Genomic DNA, 23419 nt, shown 5'->3' on the forward strand with positions numbered 1-23419 from the left:
GAGCAACCCTCCCCATTTCCCAAATGGTGGCAAGGCAGGTTTCCTTCAGGTTTTCCTTTACAAAATAGGCTTATCTTCTACCCTATTACAAAGTATCTTGCTACGTTAGACTTAAGAGCCATCAGTTCAAGGGTAAACTCAAGATCTGTTCATCTGATGAATTTTAACTAACAGCAAATATAAAATGTTACACATCTTAGAAATGCCTCAGAAAGAAAAAAAACTGTACTTAAAGTTCATTTTGAAAATACATTCCTTCAACATTTCAAAAAAATGTGTCAGATAAGAAAATGTAACTTACCTCTTTACTTTCATTTAAATTTACTAATAAGTTCTCTGGCATAGGTATAAAAACATCTGAAAAAATAAATAAATATTTCTTTCAAACAAAACTTAATTGTTAAAGATGTTCCAAACATTTAACACTGATATAATTAACCACCCCCAGGGATGCCTGGGTGGCTCAGTCAGTTAAGCATCTGCCTTTGTCTCAGGTCACAATATCAGGATCCTGGGATAGAGTCTGGTGTCTGGCTCTTTGCTCAGCAGGGAGCCTGCTTCTCCCTCTGTCTGCTGCTCCCCCTGCTTGTGCTCTCTCTCTGACAAATAAAATCTTAAAAAAAAAAAATAACCACCCTCAGAATTTAAAGAAAAGTGACCTCCTCTATTATATAAGCACTGTCTACCTATATTCAAAAAGCCACCAAAGGAGCATTGATTTAGGTATTTATTATAACTTATGTTACCATATAAAAGGTAAATAGGCTCCTAATTAGAAAATATTGATCTGTAAACACTCAGTAAAGGTTTGCACAAGTGCTCTGCTTCTTAAATAAAAGACAAGAGTTTAGAATCCTACTTTACATTCTTGCTTATTAGCCCATGAAACTAGTAGTCTTGGCATTAAAAAAAAATGTTGACTAAGATGACACACAAGAATGCTAGGTCTTTACAAAGAAGTAATGGAGCCCAACAACAGCTCTGTCATTCAAAAAGCACATACTGTCTCATAAAGAAGGTCCCAACTAGAGCCTATACTCATGAGACTATAAAATCAGGTAAATCAGATGGTATGCTAACTGACCACTTCAGATGAGCTCCTCAGGATTCAAATTCATTCTTACTTAGGAACTAAATTCTCTTCCTTTAAAAGGAAGCAAACTGGGGTGCCTGGGTGGCTCAGTGGGTTAAAAGCCTCTGCCTTCGGCTCGGGTCATGATCCTAGGGTCCTGGGATCGAGCCCCATATCGGGTTCTCTGCTCAGCAGGGAGCCTGCTTCCTCCTCTCTCTCTCTGCCTGCCTCTCTGCCTACTTGAGATCTCTATCTGTCAAATAAATTAAAAAAAAAAAAAAGGAAGCAAACTGTGGGTGGTGGTGAAGGATTATAAGAAGTCTTACTTTCCACATATTGGTATTATTTGCTTTTTTTTTTAAAGGCTCATTATAATGTTCATGAAAAATAATACTAAAATACTATTTGTAACATTAAATATTTTTTTTAATTTTTTTTAAAGATTTTATTTATTTGCCAGAGAGAGGGAGAGGGAGAGTACACACAAGCAGGCAGAGAGGCAGGCAGAGGCAGCGAGAGAAGCAGGCTTCCCGCCGAGCAAGGATCCCGATGAGGAACTCGATCCCAGGACCCCGGGATCATGACCTGAGCTGAAGGCAGCGTCCCAACCAACTGAGCCACCCAGGCGTCCCTGTAACATTAAATATTTACTTTAGCTGCCACACAAAAATTCTACAGTTGGGGCACCTCGGTGGCTCAGTTGGTCAAGCATCTGCTTTCGGCTTGGGTTATGATCTCTGGGTCCTGGGACTGAGCCCCGCATCAGGCTTCCTGCTCAGCAGGGAGTCTGCTTCTATCTCTCTCCCTCTTTCCCTTTCCCCCTCCTCACCTCTCTTTCTCTCAAATAAATTAGAAAAATCTTTTGAAAAAATTCTCGTTGACAGTTGACTATTTAGATTTTTTTCTTTAAAGAACGTTTTGAGGTGCCTGAATGGCACAGTCAGGCGTTTGATTCTTGTTTTCTGCTCACGTCGTGATCTCAAGCCCCATGCTGGGTTGGTTCCACGCTTCACATGGAGGCTGCCTAAGACTCTCTCCCTCTGCCTGTCCCCCCACATGCTCTCTAGTTCCCTCTCAAATAAATCAATCTTAAAAATTAAAAAAATGTTTAAAATTGAGATATAATTCCCGTATCATAGAATTCACCCTTATAGAAGATAACAATTCAGTGATGTTTTTATATATTTACAGAATTGCAAATCATCACCACTAATTCCAGATCCTTCTCATTATCCCAAAAGGAAACACCATGTGAACTCTTCATATCCCTACCAACTCCCAGAGTGCTAGGAAGCCACCAGTCTGTCTGTGGATGTGCCTATGCTGGACATTTCATATTTTTAAAAATATGTAGTTTATTTATTTTAGAGAGAGAATGCATGATAGGGGTGAGTGGCAGAGGGAGAGGCAGAGAACCCCAAGCAGACTCCATGCCCAGCATGATCCAAGACGAAACCAACAGTCCAACGCCTAACTAACTCTTGATTTCAGCTCAGAATATGGTCCCAGGGTCATGATCTCGGGGTTGTGAGATCAAGCCCTACGTCGGACACTGCACCCACGGGGGAGTCTGCTTGGAATTCTCTCTCCTTCTGCTCCTCCCTCATGTCCCATCCCCCATAACACATGGCGAGCGCGCGCGCACACACACACACACACTTTCTAAAATAGATAGATAAAATTTTAATATAAAAAGAGTCACAATATGAGGTACTTTATGACTGGCTTCTGACATTCAGCATAATGTTTTCAAGGTTCACTATGTTGCAGCACCTATCAGTACTTTATTCTTTTTTACTGACAAATAGTATTTCATGGTATGGATATACTTTTCATTTAACCATTCATCAAATAATGGGTATTAGGGTTTTTCTACTTTTTGGCTATGTTGCTATGAACATCCACCTGCACATTTTCCTACTTTTCTTGAGTGTGTGTATATATATATATATATTGACTAGAATTGCTCAGTCATATGATAACTCTATGTTTATAAACTTTTGGAGCAAGTGGTAGACTATTCCATAGTGGCTGCAATGTTTTCCATTCCAACCAGCAGTGTCTGAGAGTTCCACTTTTTCCACATTCTTGCAAATACTTTACTTGTTACTATCTTTTTTTTAATCCCTGCTATATGATATCCAGCAAGGGAAACTCCACCCATCAGCTTATGTATAAAACTGAGAAGCTGGACCTTATCAGTGAATTCACAATTTGGCCCATCATCAGAATCACCTATTCAGCAATTTTATTTCATGCAAAATAATTATCTGGTTAGGGAATGAATGAATAACCGGGCTAATTGTTGTGAGATTAAAAACAACCAAGACAGAAACAGGGGCTCTCTTCAACTACTGCCCTTTAAAGATGTACAGTGAATCCTCACTATTTATGGATTCTGTATTTGCCAATTTGCCTCTAAAATTTTTTTTGGAAGATTTTATTTATTTGACAGAGAGTGAGAGAGAGAAAGAAAGAGCACAAACAGGGGGAGTGGGAGAGGGAGAAGCAGGTTCCCCTCTGAGCAAGACCCATAACCAACTGAGCTCACCCAGGTACCCCTACTCACTAATATTTATTTGTAACCCCAAAACCAATACTCATGCTGCTTCTATGGACATCCATAGACATGCTCAGAGCAGCAAAAACAATTTGAATTCTGAATCTGAGATTTTCTAACTAGTCTCATCGTGCTTTTCATTTGTATTTCCCTGATAACTTATGACACAGAGCATCTTTTCAAGTGCTTATCAGCCAACTGTTTATAGAAAATATTGAATACTGTGTATTGAATAGAGACATGTCTATTCAAATCATTTACCCACTTTAAATTGTGTTTTTCTTGCTCAGTTGTAGAAGTTCTTTCTATAATGCAGATATAAATTCCTATATCTTTTTTTAAAGATTTTATTTATTTATTTGACAGAGAAAGAGAGATCACAAGTAGGCAGAGACGCAGACAGAGAGAGGGGGAAGCAGGCTTCCTGCTGAGCAGAGAGCCCGATGCGGGGCTCGATCCCAGGACCCCGGGATCATGACCCGAGCCGAAGGCAGAGGCTTTAACCCACAGAGCCACCCAGGTGCTCCACAAATTCCTATGTTTTTTAATAAGATTTTATTTATTGGGGCATCTCGGTGGCTCAGTTGGTTAAGTATCTGCCTTCAGTCAGGTCATGATCTCAGGGTCCTGGGATTGAGCCCGTATCAGGCTCCCCATTTATTGGGAGTCTGCTTCTTCCTCTGCCCCTCACCCTGCTTGTGCTCTCTCTCTCTTCTCTCTTTGTCTCTCTCTCAAATAAAATAAAATTAAGATTTTATTTATTTACTTGACAGAGAGAGAGAAAGATAGCAAGTGAGAGAGAGAGAGCATGTGTACAAGAAGGAGAAGCAGCAGGCAGAGGGAGAGGGAGAAGCAGGCTCCCCACTGAGCAAGGAGCCCAATGCAGGGCTCAGTCCTGGGATCTTGACCTGAGCCAAAGGACCCTGGGATCTTGACCCGAGCCAAAGGACGTTCAAATGACTGACCGACCCCAGGTGCCCCTAGATATAAACTCCTGATCAGATATATGATTTGCAATATTTTCTCATTCTGAGGTTGCCTTTTTACATTCTTTTTTTTTTTTAAATATTTTTTATTTATTTATTTGACAGAGAGAGGTCACAAGTAGGCAGAGAGGCAGGCAGAGAGAGAGGGGGAAGCAGGCTCCCTGCTGAGCAGAGAGCCCGACGTGGGCCTTGATCCCAGGACCCTGAGATCATGACCTGAGCCAAAGGCAGAGGCTTTAACCCACTGAGCCACCCAGGCACCCGCCTTTTTACATTCTTGATTGTGAAACACAAAAGTTCTTAATTTGGGGGGTACCTGGGTGGTTCACTTGGTTAAGCGGCCAACTTTTGATTTATGTACATGTCATGATCTCAGGGTTGGGAACCTGAGTCCCACGTAGGGCTCCGTGCTCAGGAGAGTCAGCTTGAGATTCTTTCCCTGTCCTCTGACCCTCCCCCTTTTTGTGTACTTGCTCTCTAAATAAATAAATAAATAAACAAACAAATCTTTTCAAAAATTATTTTTTAATTTTGAAGAAGCCAAATTATCTATTTCCCTTTTTCTCCAAGATTTTATTTATTTATTTGACAGAGATCTCAAGTAGGCAAAGAGGCAGGCAGAAAGAGAGAGAAGAGGGAGCAGGCTCCCCGCCGAGCAGAGAGCCTGATGCGGGCGGGACTCGATCCCAGGACCCTGAGATCATGACCTGAGCCGAAGGCAGAGTACCCAACACACTGAGCCACCCGGGCACCCCTTCCTTTTTCTTTGTATCTAAAGTAATTTCTACACCCAACATGGGGCTCAAATTCATGACCTGAGATCAAGTGTCAGATGCTCTACCAAGTGAGCCAGCCATTTTTTATTTTGTTGTTTGTACTTCTGGTGTCATATCTAAGAAATCACACCCTAATCCAAGGTCACAAAGATTTACTTCTGTTTTCTACTATCAGTTTTAATCTCACACTCTAGTCTATGATCCATTTTTTTTTTTTAAGATTTTATTTATTTGCCAGAGAGAGAGAGTACACACAAGCAGGCAGAGAGGCAGGCAGAGAGGCAGGCAGAGGCAGCGAGAGAAGCAGGCTCCCTGCCGAGCAAGGAGCCTGATGCGGGACTCGATCCCAGGACTCTGGGATCACGACCCGAGCTGAAAGCAGCGGCTTAACCAACTGAGCCACCCAGGCGTCCCTACGATCCATTTTGAGTTATTAATTTTTCTTAACTGCGGAAAAGTATACATAATACAGAAAATTTATCACCTTAACCATTTATTTTTGTAGTTAGTTTGTTTGTTTAAGTAAGCTCTATGCCCAATGTGGGGCCTGAGCCCCACAGGCCTCCCCCACCTTCTTTTTAAGATTTCTCCAAAAACATGTATTTATTAGAGAGAGAGAGAGAGAAAGAGCAAGCAAGCATGGTGGGAGGGTAGGCAGAGAGAGAAGCAGACTCCCTGCTTAGCAGGGGGCCCAGTGTGGGGCTCTATCCCAGGACCCCAGGATCAGGACCTGAGCCGAAGACAGACACTCAACCAAATGATCCACCCAGGCTCCCCTTCCTCCTCTTTAATATGCTTTAAGGTAAGGGTCCAACTTCATTCTTTTGCATGTTTACTTTTCCCAGAACCATTTGTTGAAAAGGCTGTCTTCTCCCCATTGAATAGTCTTGGTATGCTTGTCAAAAATCAATTCAGGATAGGGACTCTTGGGTGGCTCAGTTGGTTAAGCATCCAACTCTTGCTTTCACCTTAGGTCTTGATCTCAGGTCGTGGGATTGAGCCCCATGTCGGGCCTGCACTGGGCATGGAGACTGCTTGGAATTCTCTCTCTCTCTCTCCCTCTGCCCTCCCCCCGCCCCTGGACTTGTGCCCACATGCTCCCTCCCCGCCTTTCTCAATAAAAATAAATAAATAAATCAGGGTTGCCTGGGTGGCTCAGTTGGTTAAAGACCCTTCAACGCAGGTCACAGTCATGATCCTGTGATCCTGGGATCAAGCCCCACATCAGACTCTGCTCAGCAGGAAGCCTGCTTTTCCCTCTCCCTCCTGCTGTGCCTACTTGTACTCCCTCTGTCAAATAAATAAGTAAATTCTTTTTTTTTTTTTAAGATTTTATTTATTTATTTGACAGACAGAGATCACAAGCAGGCAGAGAGGCAGGCAGAGAGAGGGGGGGATGAAGGCTGCCTGCTGAGCAGAGAGCCCAATGTGGGGCTCGATCCCAGGACCCTGAGATCATGACCTGAGCCGAAGGCAGAGGCTTTAACCCACTGAGCCACCCAGGCACCCCAAATAAGTAAATTCTTTAAAGATTTTTTTTTTTTTTTGACAGAGAGAGAGATCACAAGTAGGCAGAGAGGCAAGCAGAGAGATGGGGGGAAGCAGGCTCCCCCCTGAGCAGAGAGCCCAATGCAGGGCTTGATCCCATGACCCTGAGATCATGACCCAAGTCCAAGGCAGAGGCTCAACCCACTGAGCCACCCAGGCACCCCATAAATAAGTAAATTCTTAAAACAAATCAATTCAGGGGCACCTGAGTGGCTTAGTGGGTTAAAGCCTCTGCCTTCGGCTCAGGTCATGATCCCAGGGTCCTGGGATCAAGCCCCATATCGGGCTCTCTACTCAGCATGGAGCCTGCTTCCTCCTCTCTCTCTGCCTTTCTGCCTACTTGTGATCTCTGTCAAATAAATAAATAAAATCTTAAAAAGAAAAATCAGTTCAGCATATATGTGAGGGTTTATTCCTGGAATAAACCTATTCTGTCCCATTACTTTTATATGTCTCTCCTCAAATACTTTTTGAATGAATGAGTAAGAAGGGAAAAAGAAACCTATGTTTAATTTGTTTGAACATTAACTTATTTTTGTTGCCTCAGAATTCACTTTACCTCTGTTACTGTTTTCTCTTCTATAAAATGAGGAATTCGACTAAAGGACTCTTACAATTCCAATAAGCTTATGATTTTATACTCAAGCTCTTTTTCCTCAATATAGTACAGTCATATCATATACACCATACACACATACATAATGTCAAATATTCATGATATATTTATAAAACTGAAAACTCCTAAGGCGTTTCAATAATTTTAAGTATATATACCTTCAATATCTGAAACGATTAGCATCTGAGGTTGAGAGAGACCTTCTTGAAGACTGTAGAAGTGGATTGTACTATCAAATGTAATGAAGCCAATTTTTGTCCTGGTGTTTCCAGGAAGCCTACAACAAACAAACTCAAAAGAGTATTGCATCAAGTTTTTCCATATACATACATATATAAAAATATCTGTGAAGAGTTAACATATAACATATATCATACAAAATACTTTTGTATTATGGAAATTGTCCCAAAATAAATGCTTAATCCACCCAATGTTTAACTAGTATGAAAACAGAACCTACTCAAAGTAAAAACGTTACATGTAAGCCAAACAATCAATAAAACCCTGCAATAATACAGCAATCCAAAACTCACTACACCTATATAAAGTTACATAAATTACATAGGAAATGGTATATAAAAAAAATACTTGAATGTATATATAAACCTTTTCATGTTCTTATAGTGAACTTTGTAGATGATTTTAACAAAAAGTTTTAATTTAACAAAAAATTACCATTTAGCAACTGTAAAATATAATATATCCATGTGTCTATGTGTATATAATATATATATGTATGTGTGTATATGCAGGCATGGAGCCCACCAAAAAGCTTGAACTTCAGACCCTGAGATCAACACCTGAGCTGAGATCAAGAGTTGGACGCTTAACCAATGATCCACCCATGTACCCCTAAAATAAAATATAAATTAACGTAATGCATATCTTTTAAAAAGTTTACCCAAATCTCTTATATTGTTCACCTTAAGAGCACCAAAAGTATCTGTCTTAAAGAACTTAAATATGTGGACCTTCAGTTTCTTAAGGAGAGAGACAAACTAATTTTCATTCTTGTTGATTAAAAATACAAATACTGGGTGCTTGCATGGCTTAGTCAGTTAAGCATCTGCCTTCAGCTCCCGTAGCGATTCAAGGGTCCTGGAACCAAGCCCTGCAGTGAGCAGGGAGCCTGCTCTGCCTTCCCCTCCCCCTGCTCATGGTCTCTCTTTCTCAAATAAATAAGTAAAATCTTAAAAAAATAAATAAAAAGTTAGGAGCACCTGGGTGGCTCAGTGGGTTGAGCCTCTGCCTTCGCCTAGGTCATGATCTCAGGGTCCTGGGATCGAGCTCCGCATCGGGCTCTCTGCTCAGCAGGGAGTCTGCTTCCCCCTCTCTCTCTGCCTGCCTCTCTGCCTACTTGTGATCTCTTTCTCTCTCTCTCTCTCTGCCAAATAAATAAATAAAATCTTTTAAAAATAAATTAATTAATTAAAATTAAAATAAAAAGGAAATACAAATGCTGGCAAGAATAAGGAGGCTCCTTTCGCCCAGGTGAGGGACTTAGTCCATTTCTGATAAGATATGATCCTTCACATTCTTCTATACTATGCAAGAGCACTACATTTCACAGCAGTGAAAAGTCGTACTAGCTTTTATAGGTTACAATAAGTATCTAAGAACCATTTAAAGTACAGATATTTTAAGAGACTTAATAGATATGACAACTAAATGCAACATGTATACACTGTTTGGATTCTTATTTCAACAAACTTACAATAAGGGCATTTCTGACATAATCAAAAATTGAGCTAGGTATTAAATCATATTATGGAATTACTGCTAATTTTGTTTGCTGTGATACTTGTATCTTAGGGTTAAAAAATAATTGCAGTTATTTATAGGTAAGAAGATATGCTGGCTGAGATTTGAGTGAAAATACTCATGGGGAAAAAGTGTTTGTGTATGGGAGGGATTAGATGAAACAAGAACAAATGAACATAAAAACGCTAAAGTTGAGGGATGGTACCTGGAAGTTCCCTACATTCTATTTACTAGTAGTTTGAAATTTTTCCATAATGAAAAGTTAAAATAAATTTGTGTTTCTCAGGGGGCCTGGGTGGCTCAGTGGGTTGGGCCTCTGCTTTCGGCTCAGGTCATGATCTCAGGGTCCTGGGATCAAGCCCCGCATTGGGCTCTCTGCTCAGGGGGGAGCCTGCTTCCCCCTCTCTCTCTGTCAAATAAATAAATAAAATCTTAAAAAAAAATTTATGTTTGTCAGAGAGAATGAGGCCTGAAATTAACAAACCAATTTAAATGGACATTTAGAACATAATTATATATAGCATTTTTTGTATTTTGAAACCATTAATTCATTTTGCAAACAGTAGTTTCAAATTTAAGCTGAATTAAGGTACTTACAAATCCAGATTGTCCAACAAACTCTGGCAAACTGAATTCAAGTATCCAGTTTCAACTGCATTGTGAGATACATCAAATACAAAGAGGTACACTGGAGGTTGAGGTGGTCGTAACTGAAGAAAAGAAAGATCTCATTAAAGACCTTTAACAGGATTAAATCTAAACTTACCATCTGTAGATTAAATGGAGACACTAATAAACAATAATGGATTAAGAAAATAACATAGAAATAACAGGAGTTCTAAAAATACACAAATTATATTATACTGTTTTCAGATGTGGAGTTAGAAAAAGAAAAATGAAGATGTGATTGCCCTAAGTCAGAAGAGTTTTTCTTTAGGGACAAGGAGAGAAATTACTGTCAGAGGGCTTCTGGGAGTACAGCAATGTTCAATTTCTGACCTGCATGGTACTAGTAACACAGGTGTTTACAGTTACTTGGTAACCTACACATTTGTTTTATAGACTTTTCCATGTATACACTATATTTCACAATTTAGGGAAATTAAAACTGTGTAAGTGACAAATCAAGTTAGCCTGAGCTGGTTTCTTAACCAACGCATTTTAGTCAAGATCCATAAAAATGTACAACTATGTTTTAAAATTCCAAACTCGAAGATTTGTCCTCAAGTCAATAAAAAAGCATCAAATAACCACAATGAAAACTGGGCATGTAGTATACTAACTTTTTTTTTGGAGTGTACTAACTTTTGTATTTTTTTGCACAGACCACTTGCCAGATTCAGAACATCTGTCACCTAAGAAATAAATGGAGAAGGTGCAAAACATCTTGCAATAGGCAAATTTACAAATTTAAAGGAAGTCAGTTTTCCAAACCCTGGGAGATAAAAGACACCTCACACAGCCAATACAAAAGAACAGATGCATCTTCTGATTTTTTGGTTTTAATTCAACAAAGAGACAGCTATACTAGGGAAAACTATTACCAACCATTTAAGTGTCACAAAACTGTCTTCTACAATGAACTTTTCTCGGTCAAAAGAAAATGAACCCTCATAATTTCTATTTCCCATTGCCCAGAGATTACCCCACAAAAACATAATAAGGTAAAATAAAACATAAAAAATTGGGGCGCCTGGGTGGCTCAGTGGGTTAAGCCTCTGCCTTCCGCTCAGATCATGATCTCAGGGTCCTGGGATTGAGCCCCGCATTCGGCTCTCTGCTTGGCAGGGAGCCTGTTTCCCCCCTCTCTCTCTGCCCACCTCTCTGTCTACTTGTGATCTCTCTCTCTCTCTCTGTGAAGTAAATAAATAAAATGTTTAAAAAAAAATAAAAAATTGATGTGAAATCTTATCTTTATATTCCCTCTGGCAATTATGGCATGGTGAAAGCATAAGCAAATCAAAAGGCATGGATTTTTACTCCCATGTACTTAAAGGATATTTAGCAAGTCACTTAATCTGTGTTCACATCTGTAAAGCAGGATTAACAGCATTGACCTAGCTTAAATCGGATGGTTGTTTGTGATGATCAAAAATATTTAAGTGCTTAATAAAATGTAAAGTGCTAACGAAACATTAGGCCTCATTATTATTTTAAAAATGCAAGACCTCAGATACTCATACAAGTGCGTAATAATAGTACTTGCAAGAGAACGTTTATCACAACATTGTTAGAAAAAAACTGGAAGTGACCTAAAAGTAAATATGATCCTGGTATTATATTTCAAATTTCTAGATTGATATACAAAAAATATAGGTGAAATTTTACATATGCTTTTACTTTTCAAATTTACCCTTATATAATAAATTACATTTATAATGAACAAATATAAGATTTTAAAACATACAATTTTGTTATAGAATGCTACAATGTTTTATTTAAAGCCCAGTGTTAAATAAATACGCTACATAAAAATGAAAGCTTACCATGTATTCTGAAGGAGCCATAAACTCAATAGTAGCATTCTGAACTTCAGGTCTTCTGTGAGGTTCTCCATAAACTCTAGTCAAAGGGTTGTACATGAATTCCTCAGGAACTATAAGTCAACAACATTCAATGATAAAACTGAAAGGATTAAGTTTGATGTATCTTGCATTTAGACGTTTTCTTATTTTCAGGATTTATAGATAAGCCAATATAGACTAAATATTAAAGGATAAATACACTGTTTTTGAGTTCAAGTTTCCCCCACACTCAATAGCACCAAGTATGTCTTGCTTTTACAGCCACAATAACGGTGATTTTTCTCTTCCTACCTTCTAATATACTCTTTGTCTTAATTCTTGCTAAAACTGCTTTTCTTTTTTTTTTTTTTTTTAAAGATTTTATTTATTTATTTGACAGAGATCACAAGTAGGCAGAGAGGCAGGCAAAGAGAGAAGAGGAAGCAGGCTCCCTGTTGAGCAGAGAGCCCGATGCGGGACTCAATCCCAAGACCCTGGGATCATGACCTGAGCCGAAAGCAGAGGCTTTAACCCACTGAGCCACCCAGGTTCCCTAAAACTGCTTTCCTAAAACAGCTTGAAAGGATGATAAAAATTCATTAAATACCCATTATTATCTTAAATGTGAGACTAAACTTTGTCTTAAATTTCATAATGGTACACAAATATTAACATTTGACACAATATGTACAGACTCTGGCTGCCCCACAAATCTATGGTAAAAATACAAGCTAAAGCTAAAGCCTAACAGTTCTGTGACTTCCATTAATTAAGGAGGCCTTTATGGAGTATCAGTTACCTACTACTTATAATATACTAGTGGTCAAAGAATATTTTCTAAATTATCATTGCCCCTGTCTTCCCATTAACTGTTTAGAAATTCAAATCCTGTTGAAAGGTAAGCCATAGTTTATGAAATGGCCTGGGCTGCATACTAAAATGACTCCTACCTTTATTATCATTTTATTTTACATTCTAAAGCACATATACATAAGATTTTAAAGGCATACCAAACCCTATACATACATTTTCTAAATTATTAGAGAGTAAAAATTATGTTCTTATTCTATGCTCACTTTACTCCTAAAAAACGTAAGAATGGTCTTTAAAAATCTCTTAAATTCCCCATTTCCCAATGCTTAATGAAATTTCCTTTCAAACAGAGACCCAATTTTCTTTTTTAATTTTTTTTTTTTTTTTTTTTAAAGTAAGCTCTATACCCAATGTGGGGCTTGAACTCACTACCCAAAAGCAAGAGTCACATGCCCCACCGACTGAGCCAGCCAGGTATCCTGGAGACTGAAGTTTCAATATGCTTATCAACATACCCTTTTTCCTCTCTAATCCTAATAAAGTGTTATTGTTTAGCTGATATTCCTTAAACATTGACTGTAAGCAGCTTCTGAAAGAGATCTCCTCTTCCTCAATTACTGAAAAAACTACATTCAACTAACCTTCTAGCACTGCCCACCTCCCTTCATACAGCAGTGAATGAAGCTAACGGCAGCTATTCTGTGGACTTATTTTCTTTCACCCTAGAGAAAAGGCATGGGACAATTTCTAAATAAAAATATTTCTTAAATTATAGGCTTAAATAATACCATGAAATATACCATTTATTATATATCCAATATAATAAATGTAAAAAAGTGGTATCGGATATCACATTTTTGTTCAAAAAGTATATAATTATTCATATATGTATACATATGCACATATATGTATGTATGTATAAATGTGCAGAAAGAAGTTAACAAAAGTTATCTTAGTGTGGAAGGATTACAAGTAAATAAGACAGGTTATTGGGCTGTTTTTTTTTAAATTTCACATTATCTGCTTTCTCTACAACATGAACTGAAATTTGTAAATGTTATTAAAAAAACATACCATCATTGACTCGATAACATAAGTTACACTTCCATCTCCTTTGATCCAGAAAGCTGACAAAAGGGTTGATATATGTCCTGCATGAGCGGCATCTCACAATTGTACTGGAGGTAACCACAGGCAATTGCTAAAAAAACAGAACTGATTTTTTAAAGGCAGTGATCATCACATCTAAAGGCCAAATACTAATCCATACCTTTCAAGTAACTTCTGGGATACTATAATTTTGGAGAAAAAAACCAAGGGTAAAAGATGTGTCCAAACTGTCACACAACAAATGTAGCTAAAATGTATTGATTTTAAAAACTATTTTTCTCCAGGAACATTCTCATTAAATCCTGCCTTTTCAAAAGTATTTATTCTCTAATTAAACATTTATATTATGAAATCAACATGGTAAATACCCAATGTATTTTTGAGATAGATGGTAAATGGCCAATGAAATGACCAAGTAAGTTACTAGGAATTTTCTTCATGTTGTATTAAGAGGCTTACTAAATTCTCATGAAAGAACTGTCATAAAGTAAGGTAAGGGTAAATTATTAAGTATTCAATTAAACTCTGCAATTATGCTCCTATTTAAAGTTTATCCTACATACTAGGAGTTCTAAAGTCTTAATATAAATTTGTTTTGGAATAGTCACCTCACTTATGTACTGATCCTCCCAAGAGTATGTCAAGGTCCCCAAGCCTTATGATAAAAGTGGAAGAGCTTCTTTGTTCTTCCCGTAAGCAGAGGGAACAGCTTTCTAAAGCAATAAATTTACTCCAAGAATGGCAGGACTGGGAGACTGGGTAAAGCATTTTATTTTTTTTTATTTTTTTTTTTTTTAAGCTTTTTTTTTTTTTTTTTAAAGATTTTATTTATTTGACAGAGAGAGATCACAAGTAAGCAGAGAGAGAGAGAGAGAGAGAGAGAGGGAGAGAGAGGGAAGCAGGCTCCCTGCTGAGCAGAGAGCCAGATGCGGGACTCGATCCCAGGACCCTGAGATCATGACCTGAGCCGAAGGCAGCAGCTTAACCCACTGAGCCACCCAGGTGCCCCTGGGTAAAGCATTTTAAATAGGCAAATAATTTACAACTTTTTAAAACAGCATGGTTCATTTATTTATTTTCTCTCAGTACCTCTTGAATTTTTCAAAAATAGGCTTATTTTACCTCATTTTGAAGTGTTTAGTAATAAATATGATGGCTAAATTACAAATAAAGGAATCTGTCAATGGTCAAATTCCTAAAGAAAGCGCAGATAAATTCCACATGTGATTCTTGCACTACTGTAGAAAATTCCTTACCACCAAGATAATTTTCCATTAGACATTTACGTTCATTAGTGAAACATACCACTAGGTCTTTGAAAGGATGAAGCAGCAGTCCCAAAGGAAGTTTGGCTTTATTCAGTAAGGCCTGAGTCTGAGGAATGCTAGTCAGCGTGCATCGAAATAACCTGTATCAAAGTAAAAACCATGTATCATAAAAAAAGAATCATTGTCAGCTGTCACTATGATTATTTTTGGACAAAAAAAAAATATGAAAGGTACACATTTTAACAGTGGATCAAATTACAAAGAAACTTTTCAATAGGCCCTCTCAAATTTTATCCCATTAAATATTTAAGTCCTATTCAGAAAGAGAGGCTGGATAGTTACAACCCAGTATTAAGTAACTAAAATACAGTCTCTTCTTGGCTTAGCTTGTGCATAAGACAGCCCAGACTAACAAATGACTTCTTCTTTATATAAATATTGATTACACTGGAATTAAAAGGTGATGACACAAATGAACAAATGCAAGCTTAAGTTTATTAACGAAAAGATCAGTTTTGTTGAAGATTCTAAAAAAACCATTTAAAAAATACAAAATTCGATTTTGTTATCACTACAAAGTTATCACCACATACATTTTAAACTAATGATCCATTTTAAGGGATAAAAGGGTATTAAGTTTGTTATGAAAAATAATTTAAAATGAGAGCAAATAAAGAATTATGTAGAATCAAATTCCATATGTTGGACTTTAAAAAAAATAATAATTTATTCACCACAATGATAATGAGTGTCATAGTTCCATTAGGCCTGGTAAGAGCAGTCATCAGCTTAGAAGTTACAACCCTATCTGAGTTAGAATATTTCAAATATCAAGTAAGCAATTAACAAAGATCTATTTTCCTGTATGCAAAACTATTTTCATAAATTAATGGTTGTACTGCTTGTTCATAAAACATGTAGCACCAAAAACAAAATCCAAAACTTCTAGAATAAAATGTCATGTGGAATAAGAAACACTATTTGAAACCTTACTCTGGGTTACAATTGAGTTTCTGGATATCTTCATGCAAATTTGGAACAGGAGGCCGCAAAGGTGTTGCTGGAAGCATGTTTCTTTCTTGAAGAAGATTGATAACTCTTAGCCCCTCTGGATGTAGACTTAATCCACTCATGCTTGCAGTTAAATGATTAGCACCTAAGGGATTCTAAAGATACATAATTTCAAAGTAAGTAGCCTTTATAATGTTTTCAGTTGAAAACAGAAGTATATAAGGACTTAGTTATTTAATTTTGCTCTAAATAACAAAACTAATCTAGATTTCCTGGTCAATTTTGTTTGGTTCTGGGGATATGTAATAAAACAAGTCTTATGAAATTCCATTATTTTAATTGGTTAAAAGTATTCATTACAGCTTCCCAAAACTTTTATGCCTACACAGTTTAAATCAAAAGATGGAAAGCTGGTTAAAAAAGAAAAAAAAAGTTTACCTGAGTAAAGTCCTGTGGCCCACTTGAGTAATTCAAGGAAGAGAGTGGCATTCCAGCTGTACTAGGTGGTGCTGTGTTCTGATAACCAGGTGGTAAGGAGGGATATGAATACCCAACACTTCGGCTCATTGTGGGATTCTTGTTAGTATGCTGTGGTGTTGCTAGAAACAAGGTAACTTTTAAGTTCTATTTTATACTCTAGAATATTTCAAATAAACACATACATCCATTGAATTATAACTCTAAAATCCCTTGGATAATTTAATACCTTCATTTATCAAATTTGTAATATAAGACAAATAAACACTACTCACAAAATAATAGCAATGATCAAAATCTAATTAATGTAGACTTTAATCAAAAACACATAAAAATAAGCTTATATGAAAAAAATAAGCTTGGTATGGTTGATTTACTTTTGTATCATTTACTAAACTTTATATTTAGACTAAAATTCTAATTCAAAATGTCAATGAAAGCATATTAATGTACAACTGGTTTAATATATTGAAATAGATTTAATGCATAAAAATACTCTATAGCCAGAACATAATAATAAAGCCCATGATCCCAATTCTTTTTTTTCCCCATGATCCCAAATCTTAAAGGAAAAAAAAAAACTAATAAAAAAAATCTAAAGGTATAGAAATAAAAAATGCTACCATGAGGTATTGCTGTGTGATAAGATTATGAAGTTTTCTTCACTGTTTCCTATAATGAACAATACTAAAACAAAACAAACACACACATACACAAAAAACAAAAATCATCTTTTATAGCATCTCACCCAAAAAGCCACCGCCTTCAATTTCATCATAACTATTGTGAACCACCATAGATCCATTATTGCTGTTTGATGCAATACCTAAAAAAGAAGTTTATTGCAATATTTAAACTAGAAAAATTGTTACAATTTCTGAAAAATTTGAGTGCTAATGTCTAAAATTTAAGATAACTTTCCAAATACTTTAGCCCACCACCCAGGAAAAATGTCAAATCTTGAAATAAAAATTTCAAATAATGCACATTTTTAAGTATACAAAATATATAAAAGTTGTTTTTTTTTTTAAAGATTTTCTTTCTTTATTTGACAGACAGAGATCACAAGTAGGCAGAGAGGCAGGCAGAGAGAAAAGGGGAAGCAGGCTCCCTGCTGAGCAAAGAGCCCAATGTGGGGCTCAATCCCAGGACCCTGGGATCATGACTTGAGCTGAAGGCAGAGGCTTTAACCCACTGAGCCACCCAGGCACCCCCAAAATATATAAAAGTTTTAAATAATTTTACAAATTCTAAAACTGATAGTCCTTCGTGCAGTTTGTAAAATTATATATTATCTGAAAGATTTCAGCAGTTGAGAGCATTAAAAACCTCTAAAGAACAGTACACACTGAAAAAAAAGTCACCAAAATCAATACTATTTAAAGAGAAAATAAATTATGAAGATAAAAATACTTTTTGGGGGGAGGCACCTAGGTGGCTCAGTCGGTTGAGTGGCTGCCTTCGGCTCGGGTCATGATCCCAGGGTCCTGGGATCGAACCCCACGTCAGGCTCCCTGCTCAGCTGAGAGCCCGCTTCTCCCTCTCCCTCTGCTGGCCTCTCTGCCTACTTGTGTTCTATCTGTCAAATAAATAAAATCTTAAAAAAAAAAAAATAGCTTTTTTTTTTTCAAACTAAGGAACAGCGTGGAATCTAGAATTAATCTGAAGATGATATGTTAATGTAATGATTGCTTTATTCTAGGGAGCAGCTACTAAAATAAAATAAAAATCTTAACTTCCTTTCCCTCCAATTTAAAGATTTAAAGATAAATGCCAGGAACACCTGCTTATGAAGAATTGAAATCTATTTCTAGGTACCTCTACTATTTATGAGCTCTAAGTCAGGTATAGAAGAAACTAAAATTAGTAAATAGAATCAACCTCTAGCTTCTAAGTACAAAGGTGCTAAGTTTAACAGTCATTTTAACACCAAACAGTTAAGTTTAATAGTTGATAAAATCAGTTAATTCCTTTCTACCTCTCAAGACCACCATGACTTTAACCATGAGTTGACATGAAAACCTTAGTAAAACTGTTTGTAAAAGTAAATGAAAACAAAAAAAAAAAAAGTAAATGAAAACATTGGGCATATTTTTAGTTGGTTAAAAATGCAAATATCTATTGTAGCTTGATTTTCAAAATTATAATGTGGCAAACAGTGGGACATTTTCATTTTGTTACTCATTGTTAACACCATTCTTTTCAAAATATTCACAGGTCGCTCTTTTCCCTACTTATATAATACTAAAAAAAGGAAATGCTGGAAGAAAAAACAAAAATAACATTCATTGTATTCAGAAGCAGGATATGGACAGCGGTTTTTCCCTCCTCTGTTTTCCTATTTCCATATTTTGTTGCATTGGTTAGGTTATTGCTAAAATCAATTTCTTATTTGACAAAATATATTGTTTAAACTATAAACTTGTACTTTAAAGTTATATCTGAAGACAATACTTTAAAACTTTTTACTGTTTACATACAACTTCAAAATGCTTGTATATTTTACTTTTTATTTAGGTTGATGAATATTTGTTAACATTTACAATAATAGCAGAAAAAAAAACTGCTTTCATGGAAAAGAGCCAATGTATTAAAAGGACAGTTCTAACACCATGCCCAGAAAAACAGAAATTCTCACCTTCCTCTGCCAAAAGGCATCTAACTTTAGAGCCATGATTGTTAAAATCTGCCCAGCAACAAAAAAAGATAACAGTAGTTCCTAAATGCTAGGCCCGATACAGAGTAGTGGAATACTAAGGAACTTTTTTAAACTCTAAATTCCTGAAGGCCTTCCTAACTGAAACAACTAAATTTTCTGGAAAAAATATTACCTGAATGCAAAAAATTCAAATAATATTGATCCTTCCACCCCCCCAGTCAAAACATTAGGATTTGACTTGGTTTTGCCTTGCTTACCTTCTTGGTTGACAGCTGAATTGAATGAGGGCTGGGGCGCAGCTCTATGTGATGATTTCTGAGGAGTGACTGCCCTCACTGGAGGTGGTCCTCCAGTTGGAGGGGGCCCAAGAGGAGCTCCTGGTTGGAAAGTGGTAGGCAGAGATGGGTTCACTAAAGGGGGTGCAGAACCTACAGAAACACCAGTTTTTTACAAGTCACTTAAGAACTAAGAAGAACAGGCTTCTACCAAATATGTGTTAACTTCCAAATTTACATTTTAATTAAAATCACTAACAAATTACCAGAAATATGTTACCTGCTCAGGTTTATGACTTCCTAATTTATATGCATGTTTTACACCTTTACAAGCCTCTTTTACATGCTTCTTATTTGTCAATTATTAAAGGAGCATCAAATCATTTATTCAATGCCCTGCTTATTGATTAATTTTAATTAACTAGTCACAGAGGTTCAACAAGGCCATGTCAAATATTCCAACAGAAATTAACATGAATAAAATATTATTAATGACCTATTAATGTAGTCCATTCAATTAATATTAATTAGGTTGACAGCTTTCTAAAGCTACAAACTAGGGGTGCCTGGGTGGCTCAGTCAGTTGAGGACGGACTCTTGATTTCGGCTTGGGTCATAATCTCAGGGTCGTGGAATCGAGCCCCATGTGGGGGTCTCTGCTGAGCTTTGGAGCCTGCTTAAGGTTCTCTTTCTCCCTCTTCCTCTATTCCTCTCCCCTGCTCACAAGTACTCTCTCTCAAAGAAAAAAAAGGAAGGAATGGAGGGAGGGAGGGGAGGGGAAGGGAAGGGAAAGGAAAGGAAGAAGGAAGGAAGAAAAGAAAACAAAGGAACATTCCCTAGGCTTAAAAAATCAGGAAATGATACAAAAGTTAAAGTATATACTTTATAAAACACTGATATCTGAGAAGTTTAACACTACTCACAAAACTAAACTAGGAATGACATGGTATTTGTCTTTATATCTACCAGTATCTTGCTGCCTTGATTTCACGAGTTTTCTTTTCTTTTTTTTTTTTTTTTAAGATTTTAAAAAATTATTTGACAGAGAGAAATCACAAGTAGGCAGAGAGAAGGGGGAAGCAGGCTCCCCGTTGAGCAGAGAGCCCGATATGGGGCTCGATCCCAGGACCGTGAGATCATGACCTAAGCAGAACGCAGAGGCTTAACCCACTGAGCCACCCACGTGCCCCGATTCCAGGACTTTTTAAATCCTCTGAATTTGTAAGTGAAATAGATAATAAATGAATTTTACTGATATTCTACCTGTATTTATAAAACCTTGTGATTTTTTAAAGTAAGGGGATAAAGATACCCAGATATGAAAATTTTCAATGTTTCTTCAATACTGTTCAATTCTCCAGGCTCAAAATGAAACATGATCGTTATTACTGAACCTTATAGCTCCGAACAAGACAAATCAGTGCCCTGTTAACAACTGAAGACAAAGATTACTGCCATATAACTCCCTTATCAAGGAAGCACTGACATATATCCATGGCAATACAGACAAGTCGAAAGAACAAAAGGACAAGGTACACTACCAACTCAACACGAGCAAGAATGTATGATACATCTGGCCACAAAGGTGTAACACCCTAATGTTTAACAAAATACAAGTGAGCTTATAGAGATTTTTCACAGGTTTAAGAAAAAAAAATTAAAACCACAACATGCTATATTTCATAAAGTAGACTTTTTAAAAAGATTTTATTTTTATTTATTTATTTGACAGAGAAAGAGAGAGAGATTGCAAGTAAGTAGAGAGGCAGGCAGAGAGAGAAGGGGAAGCAGGCTTCCACTGAGCAGAGAGCTCGATGTAGGGCCTGATCCCAGGACCCTGAGATCATGACCTGAGTTGAAGGCAGAGGCTTACACTGAGCCACCAGGCGGTCCTAAAGTAGACATTTTTTCAAGCTGAGTAATTTTTTCTTTTTTAAGTAGGTCACAAGCTCAGTGTGAAGTCCAACAGAGCTTGAACTCATGACTGTGAGATCAAGACCTGAGCTAAGACCAAGAGTCAGGCACTTAACCAACTGAGCCACTCAGGTGCACCTCAAGCTGAATAATTCTTTTTTTTTTTTTTTTTTAAGATTTTATTTATTTATTTGACAGACAGAGATCACAAGTAGGCAGAGAGGCAGGCAGAGAGAGAGGAGAAAGCAGGCTCTCCACGGAGCAGAGAGCCCGATGCGGGACTTGATCCCAGGACCCTGGGATCATGACCTAAGCCGAAGGCAGAGGCTTTAACCCACTGAGCCACCCAGGCGCCCCTCAAGTTGAATAATTTTTATATATAACATTAATAGCTAGAGTTTTAGAACCTGCCTTCTAAGACCCCTAAAGCCAATGTAAGTATGTCAAAAGATGGCTTATGAGGTAAAAGAAAAGTCAGATCGGGTGCCTGGGTGGCTCAGTTGGTTAAGTGTCTGCCTTCAGCTCAGGTCAAGATATCAGTGTCCTGGGATCGAGTCCCACATTGGGCTCCTTGCTCAGTGGGGAGCCTGCTTCTCTCCCTGCCTGCTCCTCCTGCTGCTTGTGCTCTCTCTCTCCGCTGACAAACAGACAAATAAACAAATAAATAAATAAATAGAAATCTTAAAAGAAAAAAAAAAAGAGTCTGCCTTCAGCTCAGGTCCTGATCTCAGGATCCTGGGATTGAGCCCCAGCAACCGGCTCTCTGATTAGTGGAGAGTCTCCTCTTCCCTTAGATACCCTCTCCCATTGCTCATACTTCCATGCTCTTTCTCTGAAATAAATAAATAAAATCTTAAAAAAAAAAAAAAGGAAAAAAAAGTCAGAGAAATTTAGTGATGTGGACTCGAAACTTAGTATAACCTAGATGCAGTTTTGAGATCAGATAATCAGGGACCTACTACAAATTAAGTGTTAAAAAAATGAGGAATTTTTTTAGAAGTATCTAGGAAAAAAGAAGGATAATCATATATTTATTTAAGGTTCATTTTCTTAGTAAATGTATCTTTCTTCCCCCTTCTTTTATATAAGAAACTTCCTAAGTTTTGTCATTCTCTTTTGTCTTTCACCATATCTGTGGTGTAGCTCTCTACCTGAGGGCTTGTAATAGCCAAAAAAATTTCAGATTATTAATGATGTGTTTTTTAATAAGAAGCTACACCTACTCTTAAATAGTTTTTTTTTTTTAAAGATTTTATTTATTTATTTGACAGACAGAGATCACAAGTAGGCAGAGAATCAGGCAGAGAGAGAGGAGGAAGCAGGCTCCCCGCTGAGCAGAGAGCCCAACGCGAGGCTCCATCCCAGGACCCCGGGATCATGACCTGAGCCAAAGGCAGAGGCTTTAACCCACTGAGCCACCCAGGCGCCCCTAAACAGTTTTTTAATAGTAGCTTTTCCCAAACTATTCTCTTGTGGCTTTGGGCAAAGTATCCAAACCTCATTTCTTATCTGTAAAAGACGACACTGTCATGAAGATTAATTAAGATACCACATATAGAAGTTTGGCAAAGTGCTGGAAAATAAAAACATTCAATAAATGTTACTTATAATTATCAATAATGAGATGAAAATCCATTAATTTCAAATGACTGATGCTCACTCATGGTGCCAAACGAATAAGAATAAAAGTAACCAGACGATTTCAGTTTGAACAACTGCAGATCAGAAGATTTCTACACAGAAACCAATTTTCAGTTTCAGTCGGTTAACTGTCTGCCTTCAGTGTAGGTCATGATCCCAGGGTATTGGGATCAAGTCCTTCATCGGGCACCCTGCTCAGCGGGGAGCCTGCTTCTCCCTCTCCCTTTGCCTGCCACTCCCCCTGCCTGTGCTTGCTCACTCTCTCACTCTGTCTCTGACAAGTAAATAAATAAAATATTTTTTTTTAAAAATCCAATTTTCTAGAAGCAACTTTAACCTTTATAGGCCAAAATGCAAAATGTATTCACCAGAGCCAATGACTGATCAGAGGCCAAGAAAAATAGTTTCAGCAGTTCAAATATATGTAG

At 37.3% G+C, this 23419-nt stretch overlaps 1 protein-coding gene across 3 annotated transcripts in view; it reads right to left on the minus strand.

The window, feature by feature from the left end:
• SEC24A (SEC24 homolog A, COPII coat complex component) overlaps nt 1-23419 on the minus strand; it is a 64518-nt gene that overhangs the window by 20116 nt on the left and 20983 nt on the right. For 2 of the 3 annotated variants that reach the window (XM_080803703.1, XM_080803701.1), the window contains 10 exons: nt 19419-19589; nt 17251-17328; nt 16464-16624; nt 16008-16180; nt 15052-15154; nt 13711-13837; nt 11806-11915; nt 9917-10029; nt 7717-7835; nt 302-357 (listed from right to left, as the gene is read on the minus strand). In XM_080803703.1, the coding sequence (XP_080659829.1) occupies nt 302-357; nt 7717-7835; nt 9917-10029; nt 11806-11915; nt 13711-13837; nt 15052-15154; nt 16008-16180; nt 16464-16624; nt 17251-17328; nt 19419-19589 (1211 nt within the window). The remainder of the gene's footprint in view (nt 1-301; nt 358-7716; nt 7836-9916; nt 10030-11805; nt 11916-13710; nt 13838-15051; nt 15155-16007; nt 16181-16463; nt 16625-17250; nt 17329-19418; nt 19590-23419) is intronic. The other variant, XM_080803702.1, reaches the window with a different exon arrangement.

Source organism: Martes martes, assembly GCF_963455335.1.
Source record: "Martes martes genome assembly, chromosome: 5".
NCBI classification, from domain to species: Eukaryota; Metazoa; Chordata; class Mammalia; order Carnivora; family Mustelidae; genus Martes; species Martes martes.